Source organism: Strongylocentrotus purpuratus, unplaced genomic scaffold (genome assembly GCF_000002235.5).
Source record: "Strongylocentrotus purpuratus isolate Spur 01 unplaced genomic scaffold, Spur_5.0 spur5_scaffold_12, whole genome shotgun sequence".
Taxonomy (NCBI): Eukaryota; Metazoa; Echinodermata; class Echinoidea; order Camarodonta; family Strongylocentrotidae; genus Strongylocentrotus; species Strongylocentrotus purpuratus.
Genome location: NW_022145597.1, coordinates 4,816,133 through 4,843,813, shown reverse-complemented (window position 1 = coordinate 4,843,813; position 27,681 = coordinate 4,816,133). Strand labels below are relative to the sequence as shown.

General features: G+C 37.0%; 2 protein-coding genes across 3 annotated transcripts in view; one reads left to right on the top strand and one right to left on the bottom strand.

Annotated features, from left to right (window-relative positions):
• Positions 1-17,122, bottom strand: part of LOC577149 (methionine--tRNA ligase, mitochondrial) — a 34,080-nt gene extending 16,958 nt beyond the window's left edge. For both annotated transcript variants that reach the window (XM_030981652.1, XM_030981653.1), the window contains exons 1-9: positions 17,068-17,122; positions 15,813-16,062; positions 12,734-12,924; positions 7,143-7,229; positions 6,066-6,194; positions 5,326-5,437; positions 4,336-4,466; positions 3,616-3,722; positions 2,200-2,299 (exon numbers count right to left, since the gene is read on the bottom strand). In XM_030981652.1, the coding sequence (XP_030837512.1) occupies positions 2,200-2,299; positions 3,616-3,722; positions 4,336-4,466; positions 5,326-5,437; positions 6,066-6,194; positions 7,143-7,229; positions 12,734-12,924; positions 15,813-16,011 (1,056 nt within the window). In that variant the 5' untranslated portion in view covers positions 16,012-16,062; positions 17,068-17,122. The remainder of the gene's footprint in view (positions 1-2,199; positions 2,300-3,615; positions 3,723-4,335; positions 4,467-5,325; positions 5,438-6,065; positions 6,195-7,142; positions 7,230-12,733; positions 12,925-15,812; positions 16,063-17,067) is intronic.
• A 3,246-nt stretch (positions 17,123-20,368) lies between these two features.
• LOC577094 (G-protein coupled receptor 161) lies at positions 20,369-25,836 on the top strand. Its single transcript, XM_777346.5, has 4 exons — positions 20,369-20,500; positions 22,145-22,663; positions 23,164-23,972; positions 24,998-25,836. Exons 2-4 carry the CDS (start codon positions 22,272-22,274, stop codon positions 25,333-25,335), a joined length of 1,539 nt encoding a protein of 512 aa, XP_782439.4. The 5' UTR covers positions 20,369-20,500; positions 22,145-22,271; the 3' UTR covers positions 25,336-25,836.
• The last annotated feature ends 1,845 nt before the right edge of the window (positions 25,837-27,681 follow it).

Genomic DNA, 27,681 nt, shown 5'->3' with positions numbered 1-27,681 from the left:
ATCCATCCATCCATCTACTCAACCATTCATTCATCCATCCATCCATCTACTCAACCATTCATTCATCCATCCATCCATCTACTCAACCATTCATTCATCCATCCATCCACCTACTCAACCATTCATTCATCCATCCATCCATCTACTCAACCATTCATTCATCCATCCATCCATCTACTCAACCATTCATTCATCCATCCATCCATCTACTCAGCCATTCATTAATCCATCCATACACCTATTCAGCCATTCATTCATCCACCTATCCATCTACCATCCATTCATTCATCCATCCATCCACCTACTCAGCCATTCATTCATCCATCCATCCATCTACTCAACCATTCATTCATTCATCCATCCATCCATCTACTCAGCCATTCATTCATCCATCCATCCATCTTTTCAGCCATTCATCCATCCATCCATCTATCTACTCAGCCATTCATTCATCCATCCATCCATCTACTCAGCCATTCAATCATCCATCCATCCATCTACTCAGCCATTCATTCATCCATCCATCTATCTACTCAGCCATTCATTCAGCCATCAATCCATCTACTCAGCCATTCATTCATCCATCCATCCATCTACTCAACCATTCATTCATTCATCCATCCATCCATCTACTCAGCCATTCATTCATCCATCCATCCATCTTTTCAGCCATTCATCCATCCATCCATCTATCTACTCAGCCATTCATTCATCCATCCATCCATCTACTCAGCCATTCAATCATCCATCCATCCATCTACTCAGCCATTCATTCATCCATCCATCTATCTACTCAGCCATTCATTCATCCATCAATCCATCTACTCAGCCATTCATTCATCCATCCATCCATCTACTCAGCCATTCATTCATCCATCCATCCATCTTTTCAGCCATTCATCCATCCATCCATCTATCTACTCAGCCATTCATTCATCCATCCATCCATCTACTCAGCCATTCAATCATCCATCCATCCATCTACTCAGCCATTCATTCATCCATCCATCTATCTACTCAGCCATTCATTCATCCATCAATCCATCTACTCAGCCATTCATTCATCCATCCATCCATCTACTCAGCCATTCATTCATCCATCCATCCAGCTACTCAGCCATTCATTCATCCATCCATCCATCTACTTAGCCATTCATTCATCCATCTATCCAGCTACTCAGCCATTCATTCATCCATCCATCCATCTACTCAGCCATTCATTCATTCATCCATCCATCCAGCTACTCAGCCATTCATTCATCCATCCATCCATCTACTCAGCCATTCATTCACCCATCCATCCATCTACTCATCCATTCATTCGTCCACATATCCATCTACTCAGCAATTCATTCATCCATCCATCCATCTACTCAGCCATTCATTCATCCACATATCCATCTACTCAGCATTCATTCATCCATCCATCCATCTACTATCCATTCATTCATCCATCCATCCATCTACTCAACCATTCATTCATCCATCCATACACCTATTCAGCCATTCATTCATCCATCCATACACCTACTCAGCTATTCATTCATCCATCCATCCATCTACTCAGCCATTCATTCAATCATCCATCCAGCTACTCAGCCATTCATTCATCCATCCATCCATCTACTCAGCCATTCATTCATCCATCCATCCATCTACTCAGCCATTCATTCATCCATCCATCCATCTACTCAGCCATTCATTCATCCACCTATCCATCTACTCAGCCATTCATTCATCCATGTATCCACCTACTTAGCCATTCATTCATCCACCTATCTATCTACTGTATCCATCCATCTATCAATTAATCTGTACATCTGTCCTTCCATCTCTCCAATTACACTTTTATCCATCTATCTGTGCATCAATCCCTGAAATGTCAAAAGGATCCATTGCATTTCCTTCACTCTTCATTATTTGAATTCCTCTTTCAATAAACCATCTTCAAATTCATCTATCAATTCATTCATCACTATATCCACCTATTCATTCATTTATCCATTCATTTATCCATTCATTCCTCATTCATCCCTTTCTATCCACTCACCAATGTGAATAACAGATGGTAATTGCTGGGGGAGATATCTCTGCAGTCCTCCATCTATCCACCATTCATTTAATTATCCTTAAATCCACCCATCAATCCGTCCATCAATCCATCCATTCATTCATTCATACTTTCATCCCCACACTAACCTTAAAGCTATCACGAGTCCAATGTGAATGACAGATGACACTTGCTGGTGGAGAAATATCTGCAGCCATAAGGAAGGCAGGCCAGTAAATAGCATGGAATCTTCAAACAAAACGATGGTAAAATTACTGTTATTATGTGTTATAAAAGCATGTAATATTACATGTATTTTTGTTCATGTCAGACATTTTTTTTCTTTCGGGGGGGGGGGGGGGTCTGTCATTTGTTTACATGTTTATGTTGAAGAAATCTCTGCACAGAAAATAAATACAATCACTATATAGTATCTGATAAATGTACATGTATGTATTGGAGAAAAAGTTTGCTTTTCCTAGTGGAGGTGCAGGGAATCGCAAAAGCAAATAAGCCAATGTCCTACTCCGATTTTCTTTCAAAACCATTGCCTAAATGATTGCTTCATGATTCTCATCCAGGTATATATTTATTAAGTCCACTCCAAAAATAGTTTGCTTTTATTAGATGCAGAAAAACCTAAGAAACAGAGCAAAACAAATTTGAGTAAAAAACGGATAACTAATGGAAAGTTATGAATTTTTTTTTAAGTATGAAAAACTATGCAACTTAGAAAATCACGACACAATTGCCAATTTGGTTATCGGTTTGTGACATCATTGCCTCACTATTTATCAATTGCTTTATATTTTGTTTATTCCATTGCTTTGCCTTTTTATTCCCAAAACTTTATTTCCCCATGCCTCTGCCCAGGTTGAGTGATTTGTATCATATTGCGTGCATGAAATTTCACAAAATCTTTTATAAACTTTGAAGAATTGATACTACTTTATCAAAATTCACATTTTTCATGATTTAACTGAAAAAAATTACTCTATATTAGTGCATCCACACAAAGACATATGACTATCAATAACTAGTGGATCCTGGTGTGAGGAAATAATTTTTTTAGGGGGAAAATTGGAAATTTATATTTATCAATATAAAGAAAACAATAAGTGGATAGTGAGGCAACGATGTTACAGACTCATGTGTGAGTTGCCAATTTGTCTTGTGATTTTCAAATTTTTTCATGCTATTAAAATGTTCATAACTTTCTTAATAGTAATCAAATTTTGCTCAAACTTTTTTTGATTGGTTTGTCTGATTTTTCTGCTTCTATTGAAAGTAAGTTATTTTTGGAGTAGACTTGCTCTTTACATCAGGGTAATACAATTAGCACTATGGTGTCGAAACTTTAAAAACATATACAGTAAACAAGTATATTTACTGTATATGTTTGTAATGTTTCAGGACCATGGAATCTTCATAATACATTCATATAGTTAAAATTTGCCTTTATAGAGTCATATCAGATTTCATTCATGGTAAGAATGATTTGCTGCAGAGAGTTTGACCTGATTTCAAGCCCTATTCCTAGAGCCTCAGCTTGAGCAGAGACTTACTTGAGGATGTCTTTGCCCACAATGTGGGTAGGTGGCCAAAGATGTGTCCTGTCTGGATAACCACTCACTGTTAAATAGTTCACTAAAGCATCCATCCATACATAGATCTGCAAGCAAATCAATCATACAAAAAGAATTCATTTTTAATCTATTCTCTGAATCTCTTCTGAGTAACTTCTGAGGTGTTGAACACTCATCATAAAGGACTTTCAACAGTTATCATGTTATCAACAGTTATCATGTTATCATGTTATCATGTTATCAGTTATTCAGTTATCATGCTAGCTTTCATTGTTGAACAGAGTATAAAATATCTTCCCTTGGAATTACTGTGTAATAGCAATACATGCAACCGTTTCAGATAGTTACATGTAAAGGCCTGTTCAGACATAAAGCAGCAACATGAGATTTACCCTTGTAAGGCATTAATCTCAACTAGCAAAAAAAAAACCCAGATAATACACAAAGACATTAAAGTTTGTAATATGGTCATGAAAACCATCAACAAAACACATGTATACTTTTCTCCACATGCGATGTTCCAGCTTTTGCTTCGATGGTATCCCATATTAGAGCCTTTCAATTCTTGCAATATCCATGATTTAGCGCTGGATTAGATTTTAACTTGATGGAACTTCGATTGCGCGGAGTCGAAAGTGATGATGATAGTAATCCGTTAACAGGCTCTCAGAATATTGTTTTTCCTCTAGCTGTACTTACTGTCTGTGAAGGATCATCTGGGACCGGTATACCCCAACCTAGACGATCTCTCTGCCTAGAGACAGATAGATCCTGAATGCCTTCATTTAACCAGTGTCTCACAATGCTATGAAACTTAGCAGGCTGCACAGCTAAAACGAAACAACAGATATTCATGTCAGCCTAATGAAAAAACCTGACATTCATAAAGAATCATAAAGAAATGGAGATTTCATTAACTTTTACAATCCTTAACTAGGGTGACAATGAATACACAAATTAGCATTGCAGCATTGACCATAACGACCAAAAAATAATACATTCATAGATAGTCCATAAAAGTTGAACGTTAAATATCCAATTCACAAAATCAAACCAAAGTGTATAACACAAAATGAAACAACTATTAAAACATGACATTCGCTGACATTTACAGTCTTTTTACCTCCATGCATTTTGTAAAAATCTAATTTGAAAAATAAAACGCATTAACTAACAAACTGTCAAGTATGATTTTTCAAGTATTTCATTCTAACTTCTTCTTTTTTAATTCTACTTGAAATTAAAAAACAGTAAATTTAAATATTACATTTTCCATATGTGTCTCATATACACACACACTCACACACACACACACTTAGATAGTATTGTTGATATGAAAATAAGATCTGACTTTAAAATAGTATATGTAGATGATTTTCACTTTATACTTGTTAAAACAATTTTCTACACTACTTCTAGTCCATTTCCCCTTCAGCAAAGGTTGGTTAGCTCAATCCTCTGTCTCCATTCTCCTACATTCCTTTATATATTCATGGATACTCAAACCAATTGAAAAGTCAAACCTGTCATACAAAACCACCTCTCCATAAAGGCCACCTGTGTATAGTGGCCATGTATTTCATCTCCCTCAAGAAAAAACAACTGTTCCCTTGGGTGACCTTAACAGACAGGTTTGAATGTACTTTTATTAATGTTAAAATTTAATTTGAAAAGATATGAAATATTTACCACTGGGATTATCATCCAGCCATCTTAGAAGCTTATCCCGGAAGGCACTGAGTCTAAACATGTAGTTGGTCTCGCTTGTCCACTCTACAACATTCCCACTTTCTAAAGATACCTGAAAAACAAGATACTTCTAATTCATAAATAGTATTCCATTACAAAGGAATATGAAATTACCAAACATAAACATGTAAATAGTAAAGTGACAGATATTTATATCTTCTGAAACGAACAACAAAGAAGGTTGAGTTCAATTAAAATTGAAACAAATATAAACATTAGCTTTTTCTTCCTTTAATATCCCTACTGTATGTGGAAGAACATCACGTTACCAATGACAGGTTATAAAGGCTTGCTCTTAAAAGAACCTCCCATTTTATGGCTAGTAGTTCAAACAAACTTTGGACCATACATGTACATGTATGTGGTGCCAAATGTGTAATAGCTACAAGAAGTAAATTGTATACACGTACATTGCAGCAGGGCTAAATAGCTCTGAACATTTTGATGTTTCTAAAATCTCATTTAATACAATACAATACAATATTATATTGATTTACTACAACATCAAGTAAACCAAATACTGCCACAATTACTTTTAGACAGTTTCTTCCACATTGCAATCACGTGACTTTCAGCTAAAATGACTAGTAATTCACAAATATATCTGTCTTGAATCAAACATTAAAATGTCCATGACCTTTGACCTTAAAGAGAGAAAACCTATGGATTGAATTGCATACCTTTATTGTTGTACCATCCCCTCTATCTATCTCCTGTATTTGAGAGGTAGTTAAGAAGCTTTCATCTGTCACAGAATACCATCCCTCATACTCCCCTTTATAGATGAAACCTTTCTCTCTCAGTGAGGTCTGCAGAGAAAATAATGACAAGGGAAAGAAGAAACACATAGCTTACACAATAGCTTGTCTTGCCCAACTATTCAAACCATAGACGTATTACGTCTATGTTCAAACCAAGATATGATACACAGAGGCAAATTCACATACTTATGTGAAAAGCAATTCATGGCATGATGCGTTTCTTTTGAAACTTGGAGCATATGGACTTTATGACTTGGGTAGCTTAGCAAAGTATAGTGGCACAAAAAGACGCATCTGGAATGCAAAAGGCATAATAATTAGTGACATTTGTTAACTAAATTTTATTTCTTCTTCACATATCTAAATGAAAAATTAGGTAACATTAAGCCTAATCACAATAGTACATGCATTTACCAGCTCCATATGATTTTCAACAATTAAGGATTTTAAGTTCTGGACGCATCTTTTTGTTCCATTAAACTGTGCTAAGTATAAAAGCCTGAAGATCATATCATACTTGCCTACACAAGCAGGCAAGTTTATTTTTTTAACCCAATGACTACTGAAGAAGTCATACCCACAAAGTTCCCTGCCAATAGGTTAATGGAAGGGGGGGGGGGAGAACTTTAAGGGCCTGTTTTTTGTGGTAAAGGTGTAGGTTAAATCTTAGAAATATGAAAGTACTTTCCCAACTGAGAACAGCTGAAAACATTTTTAAATTCAATTTATAGGTAAGAACGTTACAATAAAACAAAACATTGTTCCAAAGTCCAAAGTCAAACACGCATCCTAATTGTAGTAAACAACTAAAATAACGAAATGTAGATATATTACTCTCAAATTGAATTGTACAAGGTAACACTACAGAAAACAGAAGGCAACTTCCTCTCTAAAACTAGTAAACTCTACAAAGGTTTTATATAGTTCTTATATAAAAGTGTCTTTAAGTGCTTTACAGATATATGATTATCCTGGTCATATCGTTCAATCACTCACCCAAAATTCATGAACTGCAGTATGATGCCTTTCTTCGGTGGTACGAATGAAATCAGTGTAGCCAATATTGCACATTTCAAACAGTCTCTGCATAAAAAAAATAGAATACAAAAATGTTTAAAATGGGACGTGTTAATTATTCCAGTATATTTAATATCAATATGAATATCACTTATTTCTTAAAGATACTATGTCCCTTTTGCAGCCAACATCAAATTCTGTAGAAATTTGCAGGAATTATGAATATGTCAAATATGTCCTATCTGTGAAATTTAAATGTTAGCACTGTCCTAATATTCAAAGTATGCAAGGAAACCGGTTTACTTGCTAGACTTCACTGTCAGACACTATTGAGTGACTGACTGGCTTTTTTCATCTTTGGTAATAACATACATAAAATGAGCTGTAAAGGGTACATGAGCATTTGTCTACATCAATAACCCACTTCTTGTGATGGCCAAAATTAAACTGATTGAATCTTTGCGCAGCATAAAACGTACAACCATTCAGTACAATGGTCTGAAAAATCAGACTATTACTTATTGGCTCTGTAGCTCCTAAGTCAATTTGACCACTTATAGTCGTTATTTTCCCACTTAAAGAAATTTTCAGGCCCCATTTTTTTTTAGGGAAGTTCTAAATTAGTATTGTCTTTTAAATGCCTTTATAATTTAACCTTTTCATTTTTTTGGTTTGCAAATGGGACATAGTAACTTTAAATCATGCACTAAGTCATTAAAACAGCTTTTAAAACTTCATCAAATTGAAATGTATGTATTTCAAAACTACACAAAAGTCAAGATCTTAAATTGACTACCGTAATTAACGGTGTATTAACCACACTTTCTTGCCGCCGATTTTTTTTTTTAAGTTTTGATTTATGCCCCTCCTCCTGGCGCTATGCCTGGCAATGTGTTGACTCACCACTTGGAAACTAGAACAACACTCAAATATGTAGTTTATAATAATAATTCCTCCAATTTTTTTTCTATTACAAGGTTCTATCCGAGGTCCTCTATTGTTTTTTAATTTACATTAATGATCTTACACATTCAGCTGCACCTCGCAGTTAAATGAAAGGCATTCCCGCGTGGATTTTTTTAACACGGACCTGGCCTGCTACCGACAGAGTCGGCCCCCAAAAAATAATTTAAAAAATAGAAATTACGGTATGTGATACATCTGCGTAATGGAATCTTACCATATGTGACAAATCAATATAATTATGATTATCATTTATTTGCTATATCCATCAGACATTGGACATTGGGTGATTAGATGATACCAAGCGAGTAGCCACGATTGTATTTTAGGGGGGGCGGTATTGAGCACGCAAAACGTGCGAATCTCATACAGAGCGCGCTCCCTAGGGGGTGGGTGCAGGGAGGGGGAGTTTCCCCTCCTACCGCGCGAAAGCTTTGACGTTTCATTAGATTACTAGAGAAAGAAGGCGATTCGTTGTACCGTTCTTGACTTTTAATCCTTGTCTAAATTCAGTTTCTATTGACGTTTCATTAAATTATTAGAAGACGATTCGTTGTACCGTTCTCGACTCTTATCCTTGTTTGAATCAAGTTCCCCTCCCTCCGCGCATAGCTTTGACGTTTCATTAGATTACTAGAGAAAGAAGGCGATTCGTTGTACCGTTCTTGACTTTTAATCCTTGTCTAAATTCAGTTTCTATTGACGTTTCATTAAATTATTAGAAGACGATTCGTCATACCGTTCTCGACTCTTATCCTTGTTTGAATCAAGTTCCCCTTCCTCCGCGCATAGCCTTGATGTTTCATTAAATTATTCAAGAAAGAAGACGATTCGTTGTACCATTCTCGACTCTTAATCATTGTCTGAATTCAGTTCCCCCCCGCCCCTCCCGCGCGAAGCCTTGATGTTTCATTAAATTATTAGAGAAAGAAGACGATTCGTTGTACCGTTCTCGACTCTTAATCCTTTTTCTTCCTACGTCCTCTTCCTTTCTTCTTTCTCTCTCTCTTTTTTTTTTTGGCTGGCATTTTTTTTTTGGGGGGGGGGGACTGCCCCCACTGCCCCCCCCCCCCCCCCCCCCCCCCCCCCCCCCCCCGTGCTACGCGCCTGGCCTGGATGATATTAATATTTCTATTAATTATTTTGAAATTTTTATACAATTAGATTTATATACGCTATATACTTCAATAGTTATCACAGCTCGTGAAAGAATTTTTTTTAATTGAACTCTTAAAGGAGCATCGCAAAGAAAATTCACTACAACTGATAATTAGAACAAATTACATATGGATGGAAAGATATTCTCTTGAAAAACACGAATAATTTGCTGAGAAATCATATAGATATCATGGAAAGGTGTAAAATGCAATTTTTCAAGACCCTTTTTAGACCCCCGAACGCCCCTGAACGTAAGCCAAACACACAAGCGTAGCGAGCTTTGAATAGTGACGTCACACACTGGACAAACAGCTCAGTACCGGCCGCATACAGGAGTCGTGCATGTATTAGTCTGCAGCTAGCCAGCCGTGTCCCGTGTGTGACGTCACAAATATTGACGCTCTACAAAGGACCGCTGAAGGCCGAAAATCTGGATCTCAAAACTAACATTTTTGAGAGTTGATTACTGCGGGCCCGAAACATATTTTGGAGAGGAGAGTTGTTGTATTTGATCAGTAAGGCTTCCCCTTCGCAATGATATGAGTTTTGCATCATAATAATAATAATAACAACATTTATAATGCGCACATATCCACCCCAAGAGATGCTCAAGGCGCCTAACGAGGTAAGTACATTGAACGAAAATAATTTAACATAATTAAATATAATTCAACAACGTTAATTACATCAGATTGTGAATGCACTACGTCTTAACTAAGGAGTTCAGACATTAGATAGGTTTTCAATTTTGTTTGGAACAAATTTTGATTGGCTGACATTTTGATTGAATGGGGTAGGGAGTTCTATAACCGGGGTGCAGCAGCTGTAAAAGCTCTGTCTCCCCAACTCCTCTTTGTTCTTAACTGTGTTAAATTTGTTGAATTAGAGGAACGAAGACCTGCACGGGAACTTAAAGAGATATTAAGAAGAGAGGAAATATATTCAGGGACTGATCCATTTAGTGAACGGTAGGTGAGTAGTAGAATTTTATATTTGATACGCTGTTCTATTGGAAGCCAGTGAAGGTTCTTAAGTATTTGAGTAGTATGGGTCGAACGTTTGGATTTAGTGACAAGGCGGGCAGCTGCGTTTTGAACCTTTTGTAGTCTCTGAATTTGGTATTTAGGAAGTCCATAAAGGAGAGAGTTACAGTTATCGAGATGAGATGTTACAAAAGCATGAATCAATTGTTGAGTGGTTTGGGGGGTTAAAAATTTCCTTATAGCGCGAAGATTACGAAGATGATAATTGGCAGCTTTCACACATTTTGAAATATGTGCATCAAGAGACATGCTTGTATCGAAAATGAGACCAAGATTTCTTGCCTTATCTGAAGGAGCAATGTGCACAGAACCAACACGTATATGAGTTATAACAATCTTGGAAAGTTGTTGTCTGGAGCCTAACAAGAGAAATTCTGTTTTTATCGTCATTTAGTTTGAGATAGCAATCATTCATCCATTTTCGTACATCACGAATACAACTTTCAAGATCTTCATCACGTTTTTCTATCTGTTCCTGAATAGGAAGACACGAAAAATATAATTGTAGATCGTCTGCATACATATGATAGCTTATATTGTGTTTACTGATTATCTCATGAAGTGGTAAGGTATATACATTAAATAGATGGGGACCTAAAACAGATCCTTGGGGCACAGAAAACAGAAGATTAACAACCGATGAAGTTGTATAATGAAGGTTAACTGCTTGAGATCGATTTGAAAGGTAGGAACGAAACCAATGAAGACATGTTCCACCAATGCCAACCTGTTTTAGTCTGTCGATTAAGATATTGTGGTCAACAGTATCGAAGGCGCAGCTGAGATCTAACAGAACTAATGCAGTAACTTTCCCCTTGTCCATTTCTATTAAAATGTCATTTTGTACTTTCAATTCAAAACACTTTTGATTCTTCGTGTGTTTACTTTAAAGTGGAGAGGACTTCATTCTGTTTGATGTACTTCTCACAAAGTATGTTTATCAATTAACTTCTCCATCATATCACCTGTTTGGTGCCACAAAGGTGTTAACTCTAGGCTTAGGCCTGAGTCAAACCGTTTAACCGACGGTTATCCGACCGCATTCATCAAAACCGCTTGGCATTTCTCGCTCTGTTTAACCATTATTTGTTTACATTTTGGAATGTGCTAATAGCCGATGATAAAGATAATCAAAGAAACCACAATGTAATGTTACACCCTGGCAGCTGGGCGCCAGTTATCTGGCAGCAGTAATCTCTATGAATGAATTTGTAACCAACCATACCCCCTTCTCTCTTACCCTCTTTATTTCCCTTCTCTCTGTGATATCGCTCATGTACCTTTTCTTATTGTTGCACTTTCAGGCAGTCAGTTCCTCTCACTCCCCTTCTCCCCGAGTCTCTCTCTCTCTCTCTCTCAATATCAATATCAATATAAATATAAATATCAATCCCTTGCCGACTCGGCCCCCCTTAAAATAATGTTTATACATGTATATATAAATAAAATACAAAAATAATGATAACAATAATAATTGCATTTTTAGAAATATTAATCAACAAATCAACAAAGTCTTGGACAATGTGAGTAATTTAAGTTTTTGATCATTCTTCAATTCACAGCCACCCTTTCTCATGTTCTATCTCACTTGTCTTACTTCTTCACTCTCTCCATGGTCCATGCATGCTCTTTCTCTGTCACACACATACGTACACGCAATCCACCTCAAACATCGGCGCCCAAATACACTGTACAAACTTTCATCATACACACACACATATGGCGAACACGTGGCTTTTTGACCTCGCACTGAACTGGGTCCATGACTCCATGGACGTTCGGTCACCAACCTGTAATTTATGCTGTTATTAAACTCCACCCACTTAGCTAGAGATGCTTCCTGATTGGTCACTAACATTGATCAGCTCATTGCTGGGTGTGTCTTGGGTGTGTGTGATCAAGGAGGATACACAAGCTGGTATCTCTTTGGTGTGATTACCGGTACACACATCCACATTCATACAGCAATGATACATGCAAACATGATTGCAGAGGCATATATATATATAAACACATCACAGATCAAGCAATCTTCACATCGACTTGACCTCAATCGTTTAAGGTAACTTTGCTAGGCTTATCATGATATCAGATGAGGAATAATAAGACATTTTTATGTTGTTTGTTATGGTCTCTGTTTACTGGGTTGACCCAGTTTGTGATGCTCAGCCCGACGGGCTGAAGACCAACAGGTGTTCCAGCTACAGCACTACTACAAATTCATGTATTTTCATAACGGTTAAACGGAACAACTAGTATACTTTTAACGGTTAAACGTTTAGCACAAAAACCATAATGACTCAGGCTTAGTTAACTCACATACTTTAAAAAAAAGAGTTAATGCTCTTCTGGGTCTAAACATATGACATATCTTTGGAATTATGAAGAATATAATTTCCCCCTTACTCTAAATTCATGAGAAACCTCATTGCAAAATGTGAGGGGCTCCTTTCCAGCCGTCCTTGCAGCTTTCTGGACTTTAAGACCATGCTCATCAGTTCCTGTTGCAAAGATGGAGTCAGGAGCTTTCAGAATCCTTTGCCATCTGTGAGCAGCATCCGCCAAGCATGCAGAGTAGAGGTGACCAATATGAGGTTCTGTTGGAAAGAAATAAATTGTTACAAGAGACAGCAAAGCAACAACAATATTATTGGAAAAACTTGTGCAGACTTGATCAACAAATCTTTTTCAAAGGTATTGCCAAAGTGGCACAATGTTTACAATTTTTTATAAATTTGTCTTTAATCTGTTACAGGCAATATCATTTTGGAATAATCAGCACTTTACATGGACTTCTGCGCAAGTTATTTCATTTTTATTTTTCACTATTGTTTTTGTCAAAATTTGCTTGGCATTTACTACCTTGCAATCCCTGCTCAGGTATTTACCGGCCAACCCTGAATTTCCATAGCTACATCATATTTCACCTTAAAGGTACTATGTCCCGTTTGCAGGCCAAAAAAATGAAAAGGTTAAATTCCAATGGCATTTGAAAGATAATACTAATTTAGAACTCCCCTTAAAAAAAATTGGGCTTGAAAATGCCTTTAAGGGAAAATAACGACTATTAGTTGTCAAATCGACTTAGGAGCTATATTCTTCTTCTTCTTGATTTTTTTTTTGTTTGGCAATCAGTCACAGTTGACTATTTTTGCCACACACTATTTATTGAATTATTTATATATATACATATGTACAATTTCATGTCATAAATGACTATTTTTTGGATTCTTTCTCTTTCCATCCTCTTTCCTTCCTCTTTTTTTTCTTTTTAGACCCTATAATTTTTTTTTTAGAGAAAATTCAATAAATTAATAATTTTGGAAAGAGACGACGGCCTAGCAAGTTGTGAATGACAAACGCCTATAAACTAAAACTAAACGTACGTACTTGTGTTTACGCGCACATGCGCATTCAAATATCACCTCACGTATGCACATGTGTACTTCGCACTTACCCCCACCCTTTTCAAAATGCCATCTTACCAGTCTTTGAGGTATATTTCGCAGACTTTCGGTTTTAACCTAGGTCACTTCAGCATAGGTGAGGGGGTGCCAGCTAGCATGTGATGTTGGAGGTGATCACCGAATTGTTAGAAAATGTAAATGGTCAAATTAGTTACAAGTATTGTGGGCTTTATTGGTGCAAGAAAAAGGAAAAAAGAAGATACGAAGAAAAAAAAAAAAAAAAAACATCATCAACAATTTAATGGTTTTGATACAGCCGCTTTATTCTTAAAACGAAGCGAACTATTGCTTTTTGTTTAACTATTTCTGACAGTTTAAGTAGTGTCATGATTTCCTGTGGATGTGATAAATCAGTTTCTACGAGTAACATAGCTCTTTCTATTATGTACTTTGGGCATTCAGTGAGAAAGTGGTTTACAGTTTCAGTACGTCCTATGCAGTTATTGCCAAGGCCTGTCGAGTGTATATTCAATCTGAAGAGATCTAAGTTCAAACCTATCACTCCTATTCTTAATCTATGGAGAATAATTTCTTCAAATCTGTTCAACTTACATTCATATGGTTGATTTACTGTAGGCAGTATATGTCTAAGAGAACTATCAGAATTATTCCATCTGTCTTGCCAGAGTTTTATATACTTGCTGGTAATAATACTCTTTATTTCAGAAAAGGATAATTTATTACAAATTTCAATGTTATTTTGTAAAGCAGTTTCATTTCCGTGTACACCACAATGGCTAGGAATCCATTCTAAGTGTATGTGTTTTCCTTGATACGATAATTTTGTACTTAATGTAATAATTTCAGTTACAAATGTAATATCTTTTTCATCCTTTATGGCAAGCAGGGCGCTTACGGAATCACAAAAAATAACAATGCCAACATACACATTAATGTTCTCTAGCCAATTAAGCGCAAGGACAATTGCAGCCAATTCGGCTCTGAAAGATGATGTGTGATCCGCCAATCGTTTGGCTTGTTGAAAGGAGAATGCTGGTACATAAAAAGAAGCAGAACTTATTCCGAAATTTGGAACCTTTGACCCATCTGTATAGATGTGTAGTTGTATTGGCCATTTGGTACTGATCAATTCTAAACTGCGTTGACGTAAATAAGATGGGTTTTCATGTTTGTTCACTATTTCGCTTAATTCTATCAACACTTTTGGAGCATTAATTTTCCAAGGGGGGAAACTAGGTATAGTGTAAGGTTCGATAGTACAATGTTTCATTAGTTCTGTTCTGCATCCAAATGGCTTGTTATTGGAGCTTCAAAAGTTCCATTTGCCTGCTGGGCTTAACGTTTAATATGACAGGGTGATCTCGATGCATTTCATCTTTTGTCTGAATCTGTCCGCCAGCATCTGTCTTCTTAAGAGCCGATATGTAATAGTCTTGATGTTCAGACCATTGTACCGCATGGTCGTACGTTTTATGATGCGCAAAGATTCAATCAATTTAATTTTGGCCATTACAAGAAGTGGGTTATTGATGTAGACAAATCCTTTACAGCTCATTTTATGTATGTTATTACCAAAGAAGAAGAAAAAGCCAGTCAGTCACTCAATACTGACAAAAGTGTCTGACAGTGAAGTCTAGCAAGTCAACAGGTTTCCTTGCATAATTTGAATATGAGGACACTGCTAACGTTTAAATTTCAGAGATAGGACATACATGACATATTCATAATTCCTGCAAAGTTCTACAGAATTTGAGGTTGGCTGCAAAAGGGACATAGTATCTTTAAATACTAGGATGGACAGCTATGTGATAAGTAATCTTAAAAACGTCACAACAAGTACATTTAATGACTTCAGCTCTCAACTAGGAAATGCCATAGTATCACAAACTATATCAAAAGTTAATTAAAAATGAATGTTAAACTAGAATTAAATCAATTTTAATGGATTAGAAATTGAAGATTAAACTACATTTGATTTCCAAAGATAAAAAGAATAAATATGTGGTGTAAGCTAGATTTAAAGAGAGGAAAAAAATACTCTTAAATGAATTACTTACTTGCATTCACATAGAAAATTGGAGTAGTGAAAAAGGGACTTCTTTTGGATACTGGTGCTTGGTTCCCATCATTGTCCCTAACCAGACTTCTTTGCGTCACATTGGAATGGAGGTATCGTGGAATGAGATGGGAACGGCATCCCTCCAGGTGAAGCAAGGATCTCCTCAAGCTCAGATATCCTCTCATCATCATCATCATATCAAGTCTAATAAGGTGCCATGATCAAAATAATTTGATTTCCACACGTTTCTGTACACATTAAAAAAATAACGTCAAGACACCACTGTTGAATTATAAATGTTTCATACTTACAGCAGGTATAAAGCACTATAAAGAAATACATGTACCTAATGAGTGATTTCAAGTTCGGTGTTGAAAGCTGGTGTTGGTGTTGTGATAACGTGATCACCCTTCTAAACTGACCCTCGATGTTACAGCTCGGTTCAGCTCAGCAGCCTTTCCACGCTCCAAACACTAACACCGTACTTGAATTCACTCAATGAGTAACGAACTATGAATACATATGTACATGTAAGCTGTTCCTCTACTGAAGTGTAGCTTGATCTTCTTTCCTTTGAAAGAAAGATATATAGTCTAGGTCTCATCTGATAATAATGTGCTGAACCAATGATTAAACCTATCATCATTTAACTGTGGCTGGTTAATTTACAACAAATACAGATACCATTTAAGATGGGTTTGTATATTTGTGAAGCTATGAAGAAAAAATTCTGAGATTGTGACCTTCGGCGATTAGCCCGGATTCGTGCAGACAAAGTGTGAGAGGTCAACCGTCAAGAGTCATCAACGATAAAATTAGAGGGGGAGACAACCCCTACAAAAATATGTTAATAAACAGAAGTCTATCTAGAGGCACATGGTCAATATATGATTGACAGACTCTTTCCTAATTAGGTGACTGTCTCTACTCTCAAGACAGTTTGTCAAGGCGTAAGCGCGCAGTATCCGGAGACTCCAGACACACGACCCCCAAAAGCCCCAATCATCATGCCGATGCCCTGCCCAGCCCCAGCGGTGCCCAGAGCCGGCGGGGCCGGCCGAGCTCCGTACCATATGCAGTGGACTCAGCACTGCATGCACCGGCCAGCAAGACGTTAAACAGATCTATAATGGGTTAGGCCTAGGTCTAGACCCTCTACCTGTTTATCAAATTATAATTGAGTGGGCTTTGAATAATCAATAGTTCTACTGGTACAAATAATAATAATTTGTAAAAGGGGGGATTGATCTTACCTAGCCTGCACTTGCAATTGATGGAGTAGATCTACAAGTTGTTCTTAAAGTTACCGTAGACGGCGTTTTTATTATAGGATATCTTTCTCTCTCTCTCCGATTGATTGATTGATTGATTTTTAATCGACAAGCTTCCAACATACTACAATATACAATAATACCAGATCAAAAATAAGTCAGATTGAACAGGATAACCCACGAAAGCTCGAGAGCTTATTTCCAGTGGGGTCCCTTACAGACATGTACAAAATTAATAAGTTAAAATAGTACTATTTACCGACAGATAAGAAAATAAAATAATTACTTATTAAAGATAATAATAATAATAATAACAACATTTCTCTCTCTCTCACCCCCCCCCCCCCCCCCCCCCCCCCCCCACTGAGCGACTTTTCGGCCGGCGCGATTTTCAAATTTCGGGAGCAAAAAAAAAAAAAGTTGGGCCCCCTCCCCTAAGAAATCCTGGATCCGCGCCTGCTCTCTCACTCTCCCTCTCTCTCTCTCTCTCTTTCTCTTTCTCTCTCTGCTTAATATCTAACTTCTCCCCTTTCTCTGTCTTCATGCTACCTACCCGCCTCTCTGAGGTGTCTGTTTTGCCCCCAACTTGAAAAAAATGAATTGATTCTCTCGATACTTAAAAATAATATATAAAATGGGTCAGTTTACGTATACGTATATCAAACCGGAACTTAATTTTGTTGATCTCAGATGGGAGATACATGTTTTGGGGCACGGGGGGCACGTGCCCCCCCCTAAAAAAATTCCAAGACCGGTTGAACGTTTTTAGACCCCTCCCCAGGACGTCGATCAATTACATGTAAGTGCCCTCCCCAGGACGTCGATCAATTACATGTAAGTGCCCCCCCCCCCCCCAAAAAAAAAAAAAAAAAAAAAAAAAAAAAAACCATCAAACTCTGGCTACGGCCCTGCTCTTTGGGTAATAGATTTTCAGAAGCCAAGTGGTTTCATTGACCGAAACTCATGTATAAACTCCAGAATATTAGAGCTAAACCAGCCCTTTTTCTATCTTTCTATCTTTCCATCTCTCCCCTTCCCCTTCATTATAATGTTGCAATGCCTGATTATAATTTTGATTAGTCTAATTTACTCTATGTTGGTCTTCAAAATGAGTGTTGTAAAGTACATCTATATCTTTTATCCTGCCTCCTACCCCCCCCCCCCCCCCCCCCCCCCTTTGAGGCCATGCCAAATTGAAAAACGTTTGGGTATTTGTAGATCGATATGAAATTGTAAAGCAAAAGACTGGCTAACATAATACTTAGACTCAATTTTTTTGTACAGTATGTAAACATTGGAGGTATACATATAGTTCAGTACAGATCAGTAATCTCAGTGGACAGATCTGCAATATACGCGGGTTAGATTCCGTGGACAAAATCACTCTTTGAGATTGATTTGGATTTTTGTAATAGTTTGCTTTTTTTGTCTTCCGTCATATGAAATTCAAATGTAACAGCTTATTCAAAATTCAGCAGCTTGACTCGTAAAACGAACAAAGAAACCTAAATAATAAATTTACATTGGTTACCTATCCAGTCCAGTATTCGGTTTAAGTACTTTATTTAATTTATCAATTTTTCCATCAGTTTGCATTGAGATGTTAATACAGTATAAACCAGAATAATCATAATGGTAATTTTCATATGCAGACACTGTTCAATTCAATTTCACTTATTTCAATTCATTTATTTTTCCTCTTTCAATTGTTCATATTTACAATGATGGTACATTTTAACATATTCATATAGATCAATTTGCACAATACAATACATTATACAAATAAACATGAATTGAAAGGGAAGAAGGGCCAAATAAAAAAGCAGAGTTTGTAGGGTGTAGGCCCCCCTTGGAATAACTTGATGGAATAACTTAGAAATATAGAAACATAGGAAAATGTCAGAAGTGATTTGAAAACATATTTATTTAGCTCATTGCAAAATCTCACAATTATCAACCCAGTGCACCATTTTCACTCCTTCGGATTTATATTCTGCAAGCGCATAATATTAATAGAGACGTGCAATTTTGCTGTACAAAAACATTTTAATTAATATTATTATTAATTCGTAACAAAACCACTCTGTGAGATTGATTTCGTGACAAAATCACTCTGTGAGATTGATTTCGTGACAAAATCACTCTGTGAGATTGATTTCGTGACAAAATCACTCTGTGAGATTGATTTCGTGACAAAACCACTCTGTGAGATTGATTTCGTGACAAAATCACTCTGTGAGATTGATTTTGTGACAAAACCACTCTGTGAGATTGCTCTTCTGGCAAAGTCAGTTATTTGGAGTGATTTTGTGACGGAATCACTTATACTGCCTCATATGCTTTTGTCTGTATTCTACTAATTTGATAAAAACCCAACCCTTCGTCTGAGATCAAATACACACCGGACTTGGGGGGTGCTTTCAAAAGGAGGGAACATGTATGTACGTGTACCCTAAATCAACTATTGGGGGGGGGGGGGGGGGGGGAGGAGGGGGGCGGTGCGTTGCACAATTGGCCTCGGCAACTCTGGTACCGGTGAGAAGATTCTGGGGGTAGATACGGGCGCGGATCCACGGGGAGGGGGCGTCTCCCCTAGCAAACAAACTGGTAAAAAGATAAGATGGTAAGGCAAATTTTTACCTTTTTTAGACAAAAAAGTAAAGCGCCCCCTCGATCCCTCTGGGCAAACAAAAAAGTGTTTCTCCCCCCCCCCCGCATATTCAACGGCTGGATGATTCGCTGCTAAATAATTCTTTACAAATTGGACCCCCCCCCCCAAAAAAAAAAGTGTTTTACACCCTATTATTCGTTTGTTGTTTAAACATTTTATGCGTCTAATATCTAATGAGAGAGAGAGAGAGAGAGAGAGAGAGAGAGAGAGAGAGAGAGAGAGAGAAAGAGAGAGAGAGAGAGAGAGAGAGAGAGAGAGAGAGAGAGAGAGAGAGAGAGAGAGAGAGAGAGAAGGGGGAGAAGGGGGGGGGGGGAGGGAGGGGGGGGGGGGTGACTCGTAGTAACAACTCCAAAATAAATGAGCCTGAGCAGACGACGGAATTCAGATGCTCAGAGCATGCGCAGTATCAGTCCTTACTTGGGTGGTCCCCCTAATATCAATTTAATGATCAATAATTTGTATATTAAGTGATAAAATCAAATATAAATACTAAAAACTTCTTTAAAAATATATTTTTTACTTGTTTATTTATTTATTTCAAAAGATAGATTAATTAACATGTCTATTCATGAAATCTTTTTTCGTTTCAATGATACATTTTTAGAACGAGGTTGTTTTCATTTGGCCCACACACGTGGATTGTCACTTCAGTTGTTCTGGGTGCCGCGACGCGTACGTACAAACACACATACCAACGGAATGTATCACGTCCAGAATGAGCACCTTCCTTGACTTTAGCATAATGTAAGCTTGATTTATGAACGACTTTACAAATATCCTGCAGAATATGTATTTCATGACATGAAATTGAAGACTGAGCTGAGTAACAACTAACACTAACTTACTGGACGTGCTAGCTAAGCCAACGCTAACGCTAAATTTAGTAACACTCTCACTAGCTATGTACATCGCATTGCATTGCATTGCATTTACATTGCATTGTAAGGTAGATCTACCTACCTTACAATGCAATGTGTGCGCTTTCGCCATGAACAGAATAAGGTTTCTGGCATGGGGCTGTTATGCACTATTTGGAGACCCATTTGGATAGCCTACGCAAATGCGATCTTTTGATGGGCTGATTAGATTTTCGTTTTATGATTCCTATTGGAAGAGAAGAATGACATTGTTATCTTTCATTCTAAACTTTCTATGATTTATGTTTTCGGCAGTTTGTTTTGTAGACGGCAATAACCATCTGATTTGGGTCATTTCTTTAATAAAACTGACATTTGTTGTCATTCCCCAATACAATCTATAATCGGAGGTCTAGTGGAGCCAGACGTAGTCTCGGTGGAACAACCGACGATTAGAGAGACTGAAGCTTTCGGTCTATTTGTTTTGCTGCACTGTAGCTGTTTCACAAGAGCTGTGTTTAGTACCATTCTGTACCCTGATCCCGCATTCAGGATGATTGTTTAACGTGAATTTTCTTTTGGTGAAATTTCAGCGAAATCTATGGATGAGAAATATGTTTTTTTTAATGAGGAATGTGAAATGTCATGCAAAAATTATGGCCCAATTAGCGGTTTTCGCGTATTTACATACATTTTTTGGCAATTTTTTGTAATAAAATAGAATCTTTCGGTCACATTTGAGGTCACAACTTTTGTTTTAAAAACTAAGGAAAACAAAGCAATTAACTGATTAAATACATGATTTACGGGCATTTAAAATTGGTATAACTTTCTTATTACTGGGGCTAGTATTAGGATGAATGAGGAATAAAAAAAAAAAGGTCTTATCAAGCTCTGTTTGATGGTATAACTATAAAGCAAGAGCTTGAATTCTGGGATTTAATTTTTTTGTTACATACCTACACTCTGGCATTAACTTGTTCCCAAAATCTCCGGCTCATAACAAAAGAAAAAAGTCTACCCGTATTAACTTTACACACCAGACTTATGCTGAAAGGGGGGGGGGGGGGGCTGGGAACACGCATATGCGTACCCTAAATAACACTGAGTGGGGGGGGGGGGGGCGGGATCTGGAGTGAGTAATACAGGTAACTAACAGTAACAGTAACTAACACTTATTAACAGTTTATTCAGACAGATATCAGATATATTGGGTAACTGTCGGCTTTCCCGAGACACAGACGCTAAAAGGCGCTAGTCGGTAATCATGGTGGTCATTAATCCTTGTCGCCCGCACTTAAGTTAAAGATAAAGCTGAGTTCTGGTCATATCGCAATTGCATTGTGAAAGAAACGGAGTGGAATCGATCAGAAAAAGTTGATCATCTAGCATATTGGTGTGTACTGCAAGGTTCTGTTCGATCCTGAGGTTGTGTCTTATGACGTTAAAGTCCTGTCCCCAGATGATAAGCATCTAGAAAAAATCTATTACAATTACACTCACCTGTAGCATTTCTATTTTCTATGATTAGGTTGTTCCCTTGAGACTAATCCCAAGCCTTAGTCAGAGATGAGTTGGAGATGAGTTAGGATTCCTGCTGGCTTGCAGATGAGCTGAGATTTCCCAGACCACATGTGCCACTATTCTGTGTTGGAGAAATGGATGGCACAGTTCTCTATACCTCAGATCTGGTGAGCACCACAGCATCTTTACCAGATGATGCTGATGTTGCATATATAACACCACAATGGACTATCATCTTGGAGGCAGTCACCCTGGCTCTGATAGCCGTTGTAGCTGGTGCTCTGAACACGATCATCATCTACACCATCCACAAAAAGACTTACCTCCAGAATCCAAGCAACCAATTTGTCTACAGTATGACAATCGCTAGCGCGGTGATGTCGTTCACAGTGTTGCCCTTCAACCTTGTAGCCTGTGTGCTTCGGGAGTGGATCTTTGGCGTGGTGATGTGTAACCTAATGGGCTTCATCTCACTGTGTACACTCACTGGTTCCCTCTTTAACGTGGCACTCATTACCTTGGACAGGTAAAGTGATTCTAATCCAGTTTGGGGAGTTAATGAACTCTTCAATCTGCCATTTAAAGCATAGGTTCATTTTGAAATCAGATATCATCATGATGAGAAATTGCATGAATTTGAAAACAAATGTTGCAATTTTATTGAGTTTGATAGAAAATTTTGTAAAGGGAGATATATGTAGAAGAGTTTAGGTGGGGAGTGACTGTATGGTTTAGTCAATCCTGTTTTCAATGCTTTCAGCTAAGCTGTACTTAGTTGTAGATTGTGGGCAGTAAACAACATAGGATGGAATTTCAAACATTCTTTTGATTTGGACTGTTCAGAAATGTCTGAATAATATAATTTCTTTATTTACTTTAAGGGCATTCAGTGAAAGGACTTCAGGCCACAGTGTATAATTTATCTTGGTTCTATTTATAGGAACTGCAATGCAGGAAACCACTTTTGAAACCACTTTTGAAACCATATCTGAAACATAATTTTGCATGTTTTGCTTCTTCTTTCAGATACTATGCCATTGTTCAGCCCATGATGTACCCCCTGAAAATGACTTCCAACTACACGACTCACCTTATAGTATGCGTTTGGATCCTAGCACTTATATGCACTCTACCTCCCTCGTTTGGTTGGTCAAGGTACAGCTTTCGGGTCGCAAAATCAGCATGTATGGTGGACTGGCACTATGACAAATCATTTTCAGGATTCTATGCAATAATGACAACCATCTTCCCTCTAATCCTGATGTGCTTCTGCTATGGTCATATCCTCAAGGTTGCTAGGAGATCATCTCGAAGGGTCAGCCATGGAAATATTGTTGCGGAGGAAGCGATAAAGATGATGACCCGGAGGCGTTCACGTAGGACATCCCTCCTGGTAAACATCAGAATGAACTCACCAACCAAAGCGATCCGAACAGTGCTAGTCACAGTCAGTGCATTATTGATCATATGGTGTCCATTTATAATTGAACTGGTCTACGAGACTGTGCTCGGTGATGAGCTTATAGCAAATTGGTTAGAAGCTGGGGCCATGTGGCTAGCATACTGTAGCCTTATCTTCAACCCGATGATTTATGCAATCTGGAACAAGACAGTGCGAAATGAAGTTCTTGGGATGTTTTGTGCGAGGTCGCTAAAGCTACAGTGGGCCTGGCGTGATGATGATAACATCCTGGCTAAGCGCAGGGAGTCACGACATCTTAGCATCAGCGGAAGCATCACTGACCTGAGTTACACTTCTGCATTGAGAGGAAAGTTCAATCAGCACAGCACCCAGATTACCAACACTGGACAACAGACTTCAAGTAATGATTCAGGTTTGTGAAGCGAATCTCTCTAGCTAAGAGCAGGTTTTTTAACAAGATTACATGAAGCTCTATGTCCCAGGAAAAATACCCTTGAAATCTTTTTTAAATCAGTATTTTGATAATTATTTTAGTAAGGTTTTATCTCACCGAGACACGTCCATTTATATTGTGATAAACAATAAGAGTTATTGTTACATTTCACTCTCTTCATGTTCAACCCATAGAATCACTCTCTGCGGGTCTTTAGATCAAGAGAGCATAACTGCTTATTTTGAAAAAATGCACAATGGGTGCTTCAAGCACAAATACACTTTTGGTAGGATCTCTTTCAAAAATTACTGAGGTAGTTTCAGAGGCTTTTGAACACCATTATAAGTAGACAAAAATGACTGTCTAGTGTCTAGTATGACGAATTATTTAATAAAAACTGACCTTTTTAGTTGTGCATGCTGTAAGGATTACCGTCTGTATAAATGGGGAAGGTTGATGCATAATTTAACTGTAATGGGTCACGAGATAAAACGAAAGATAAAATCTGATATCGACATACCGATTTTATTTTAAATATATTTTAGAAATAAAATTATGCTTATAAAACTTGTTTAGGTTAAAATCTTGTTATAATGATTCTCAGAATACCAATTTAAGTAAAAAGTTAGGTCTTTTGTATAAACGTGTGAATTTGAATAAATATTAGTGCTTGTTTTGCTACTAAAAACCACTGCACGAATGATCTACAGAACATGTAGGTCAATATCAGGTCAAAGTTCAATGTCAATGAAGCTTTGGTTGCAAGTATGCATGCTGTCTTTTTCATACATCAATTACTTTTCCATCAATGATTTAAAGATAAAATTGTTTTTCTCATTTTAAAGATTCTATTTGCTTTTGATGAAAAAGAGCTCTGGTTTTCAAATATGAATAAAAACTCATATCCTCTGAATAATTATAACTATAAGATTTTGGCAAGTTATTATATTTCAGTCAAAATGTGGTCATAGACTTATTTCCCTTCTATATCTCATAAATTGTAGTCATTTCTGGAGTACCTCTGGCAAGTATTATTGAGTCTTCCACCACCGCACCGACCACCCCCGCATCCAAAAGTGGCAGCAGTTCTTACGGGAATTCTAAGCGAGTCAGACTGACTTCTGGGATCAAGAAGACAAGGGTAGAGATCTTGAAGGCTCACTCTCCTACACAGATCAGCACCACTGCCGAGGTTCACCAACCTGCACGAATGATCACTAGGTCAATGACGGGTCAAAGTTCAATGTCAAAGGTCAATGGGGATGGGGAAGAGAATAAGTTAGGTTGCAGTAGTCGTAAACTCAGTATTGTGAGCATGGATGAGAGCATTGTTTATAGTTGATGGTGCTGATTTTGACTGACTATGCAATGTTTTGTTAAGCATTGAATAGTTCTTTAATAATAGGCAATTAAAATTTTGTAATTAAGTTCGATAAGAGTAAGAGAATGGCGAACATTTGAAATAAATTGGACATATGAGAAAGTTATAAAGTTTGCAATATTAAATCATAAATACTATATCAGTGCAAATCTCAAATTGGCAATTTGGTGAGTGGATTCTGAGGTACAGTCATGGACATCTCCTGTTTGTCGTGTCCAAAACTATAATTAATTTGCGTCTTTCTACCGAGCACCTTCTCCTTTGGGCCACTCCTCCAAAAATATGGTAAGGGTAGTTTATTATTATAGTTCCCCTAAAATGAAGATGCTCCTGGGTTACCCAATTTGCTTTTGCTTTCTTTCAGAGTAATTTGCTATCAACTTTTTATCAAGGTTGATTTTTCTTTAAAGGGCAAGTCCACTTAAAAAATAACTTACTTGTAATAGAAGCAGAAAAATCGGACAAACCAATCAAAAAAAGTTTGAGCAAAATCAGATAACTAATTAGAAGGTTATGAATTTTTAAATGACATGAAAAACTTTGAAAATCACAAGACAAATTGGCAACTCACTCATGTGTCTGTGACGTCATTGCCACACTATCCATTGATATATATATTGATAGTAAAGTGTTTTTGTGTGGATGCACTAATATAGAGTAATTTTTTGCTTCAGTTAAATCATGAAAAATGTGAATTTTTATAAACTATTTATATAAGAACCAATAATTATGAACATACAATATTGAGAAAATAGTATCAATTCTTCAAAGTTCTTAACAGAATTTGTGAAATGTCATGCCCGCAATATGATACAAATCATATAACCTGGGCAAAGGCAAGGGGAAATCAATTTTTTTTTTTTTTTTTTTTTTTTTGGGGGGGGGGGGGGGGGGATAAAAAGGGAACTTAATGAATACAAATATATAAAGCAATTGATACCCATAGTTAGGACATGACGTCACAAACTGATAACCAAATTGGTAATTTGTGTATTGATTTCCATTGTTCCATAGTTTTTCATACTTTTTCAAAAATTTATAACTTTCTTATTAGTTAGACTATCCGATTTTACTCAAACTTTTTTGATTGGCTTGTCTGATTTTTCTGCTTCTATTGAAAGTAAGTTATTTCTGGAGTGGACTTGTACTTTAATGATACACCAAATGAAGCCAAAGTACTACTGGTATGTAGCACAATGTAAATGAGTATTCTTATGAACTAATTTAGTCAGGTTATGGCTAGCTAGTGCCTAGTAATTGCGATCAAACGAAGGCAACAGTATTCTGAATAGCAATGTTTTCATTATCAAATATTTTTATACCTCTGCCCTTTTTTTAGTCGTCCGTCTGTAGTACTCTGTACGTCCGTCTCGCTTAAATTGCTTTATTGCTATGCTGATAACTCAAGAACCACTAGAGATATGAACCTTAAATGTATCACTATAGGAACACAATCTGATTAGATTTTGGAGTAACTACTAGACCGAAGGTCAAAGGTCAGAGGTATACTTATGAAATTCCAGGTATTAGCCTCGTAATTGCGATATTTCAAGAACCACTGGAGATAATGAGGCTCAAACTTTATGACACAACATGTACATATTACCATAGGAAGACGATCTGATCAGATTTTGGGTTATTAGATCAAAGGTCACGGAGGTCAATTTCTCACAATCTAGATATGCCTTGTTATCCCGATATCTCAAGAACCACTAGAGATATTAAGCTCACACTTTATGATATTATGTACCACCATAGGAAGACAATCTGATTAAATTTTGGAGTAACTAGATCAAAGGTTACAGAGGTCAACTTCTGAAATTCCAGCTAGATTTAAAAGAAGTATTAGGCTGATTGAAGGTCGATTTTTTTTCTTTTTTCCAATGTCGAAAACAATCGGTAATAGTAACTGTAATATATTTAGACATGTGCCAGATACCTCAATGACATCTTGCCAATTATAGTTAAGTGTGTTTTGAGCCATTTGCTATTAACTTTTCTTTTACAGACTACCTTGAATTTTGTATTTTCAAATTTGTATTGGGAGGTGTTTTGTTATGTTCTGTTCAAAAATGCTATATTTTGTTAACAAAAGTATGCTGATAACCAAAATGAAAAGTTGTGATGGCCGGTGTGTAAAACGATTTCTAGACAGTATTAAACATCTTTGAAATAAAACACAGATGTTTGCTCAAGGGCAACCTTGAAAGTGTAAAATGAGGATGAATTGTTTGTGGAAAAGAAAAAAAATGTTAGAGTGTAAAAACATATGGTTTATTGCCGTTTAGTCTACAACCAGTTCGTCTA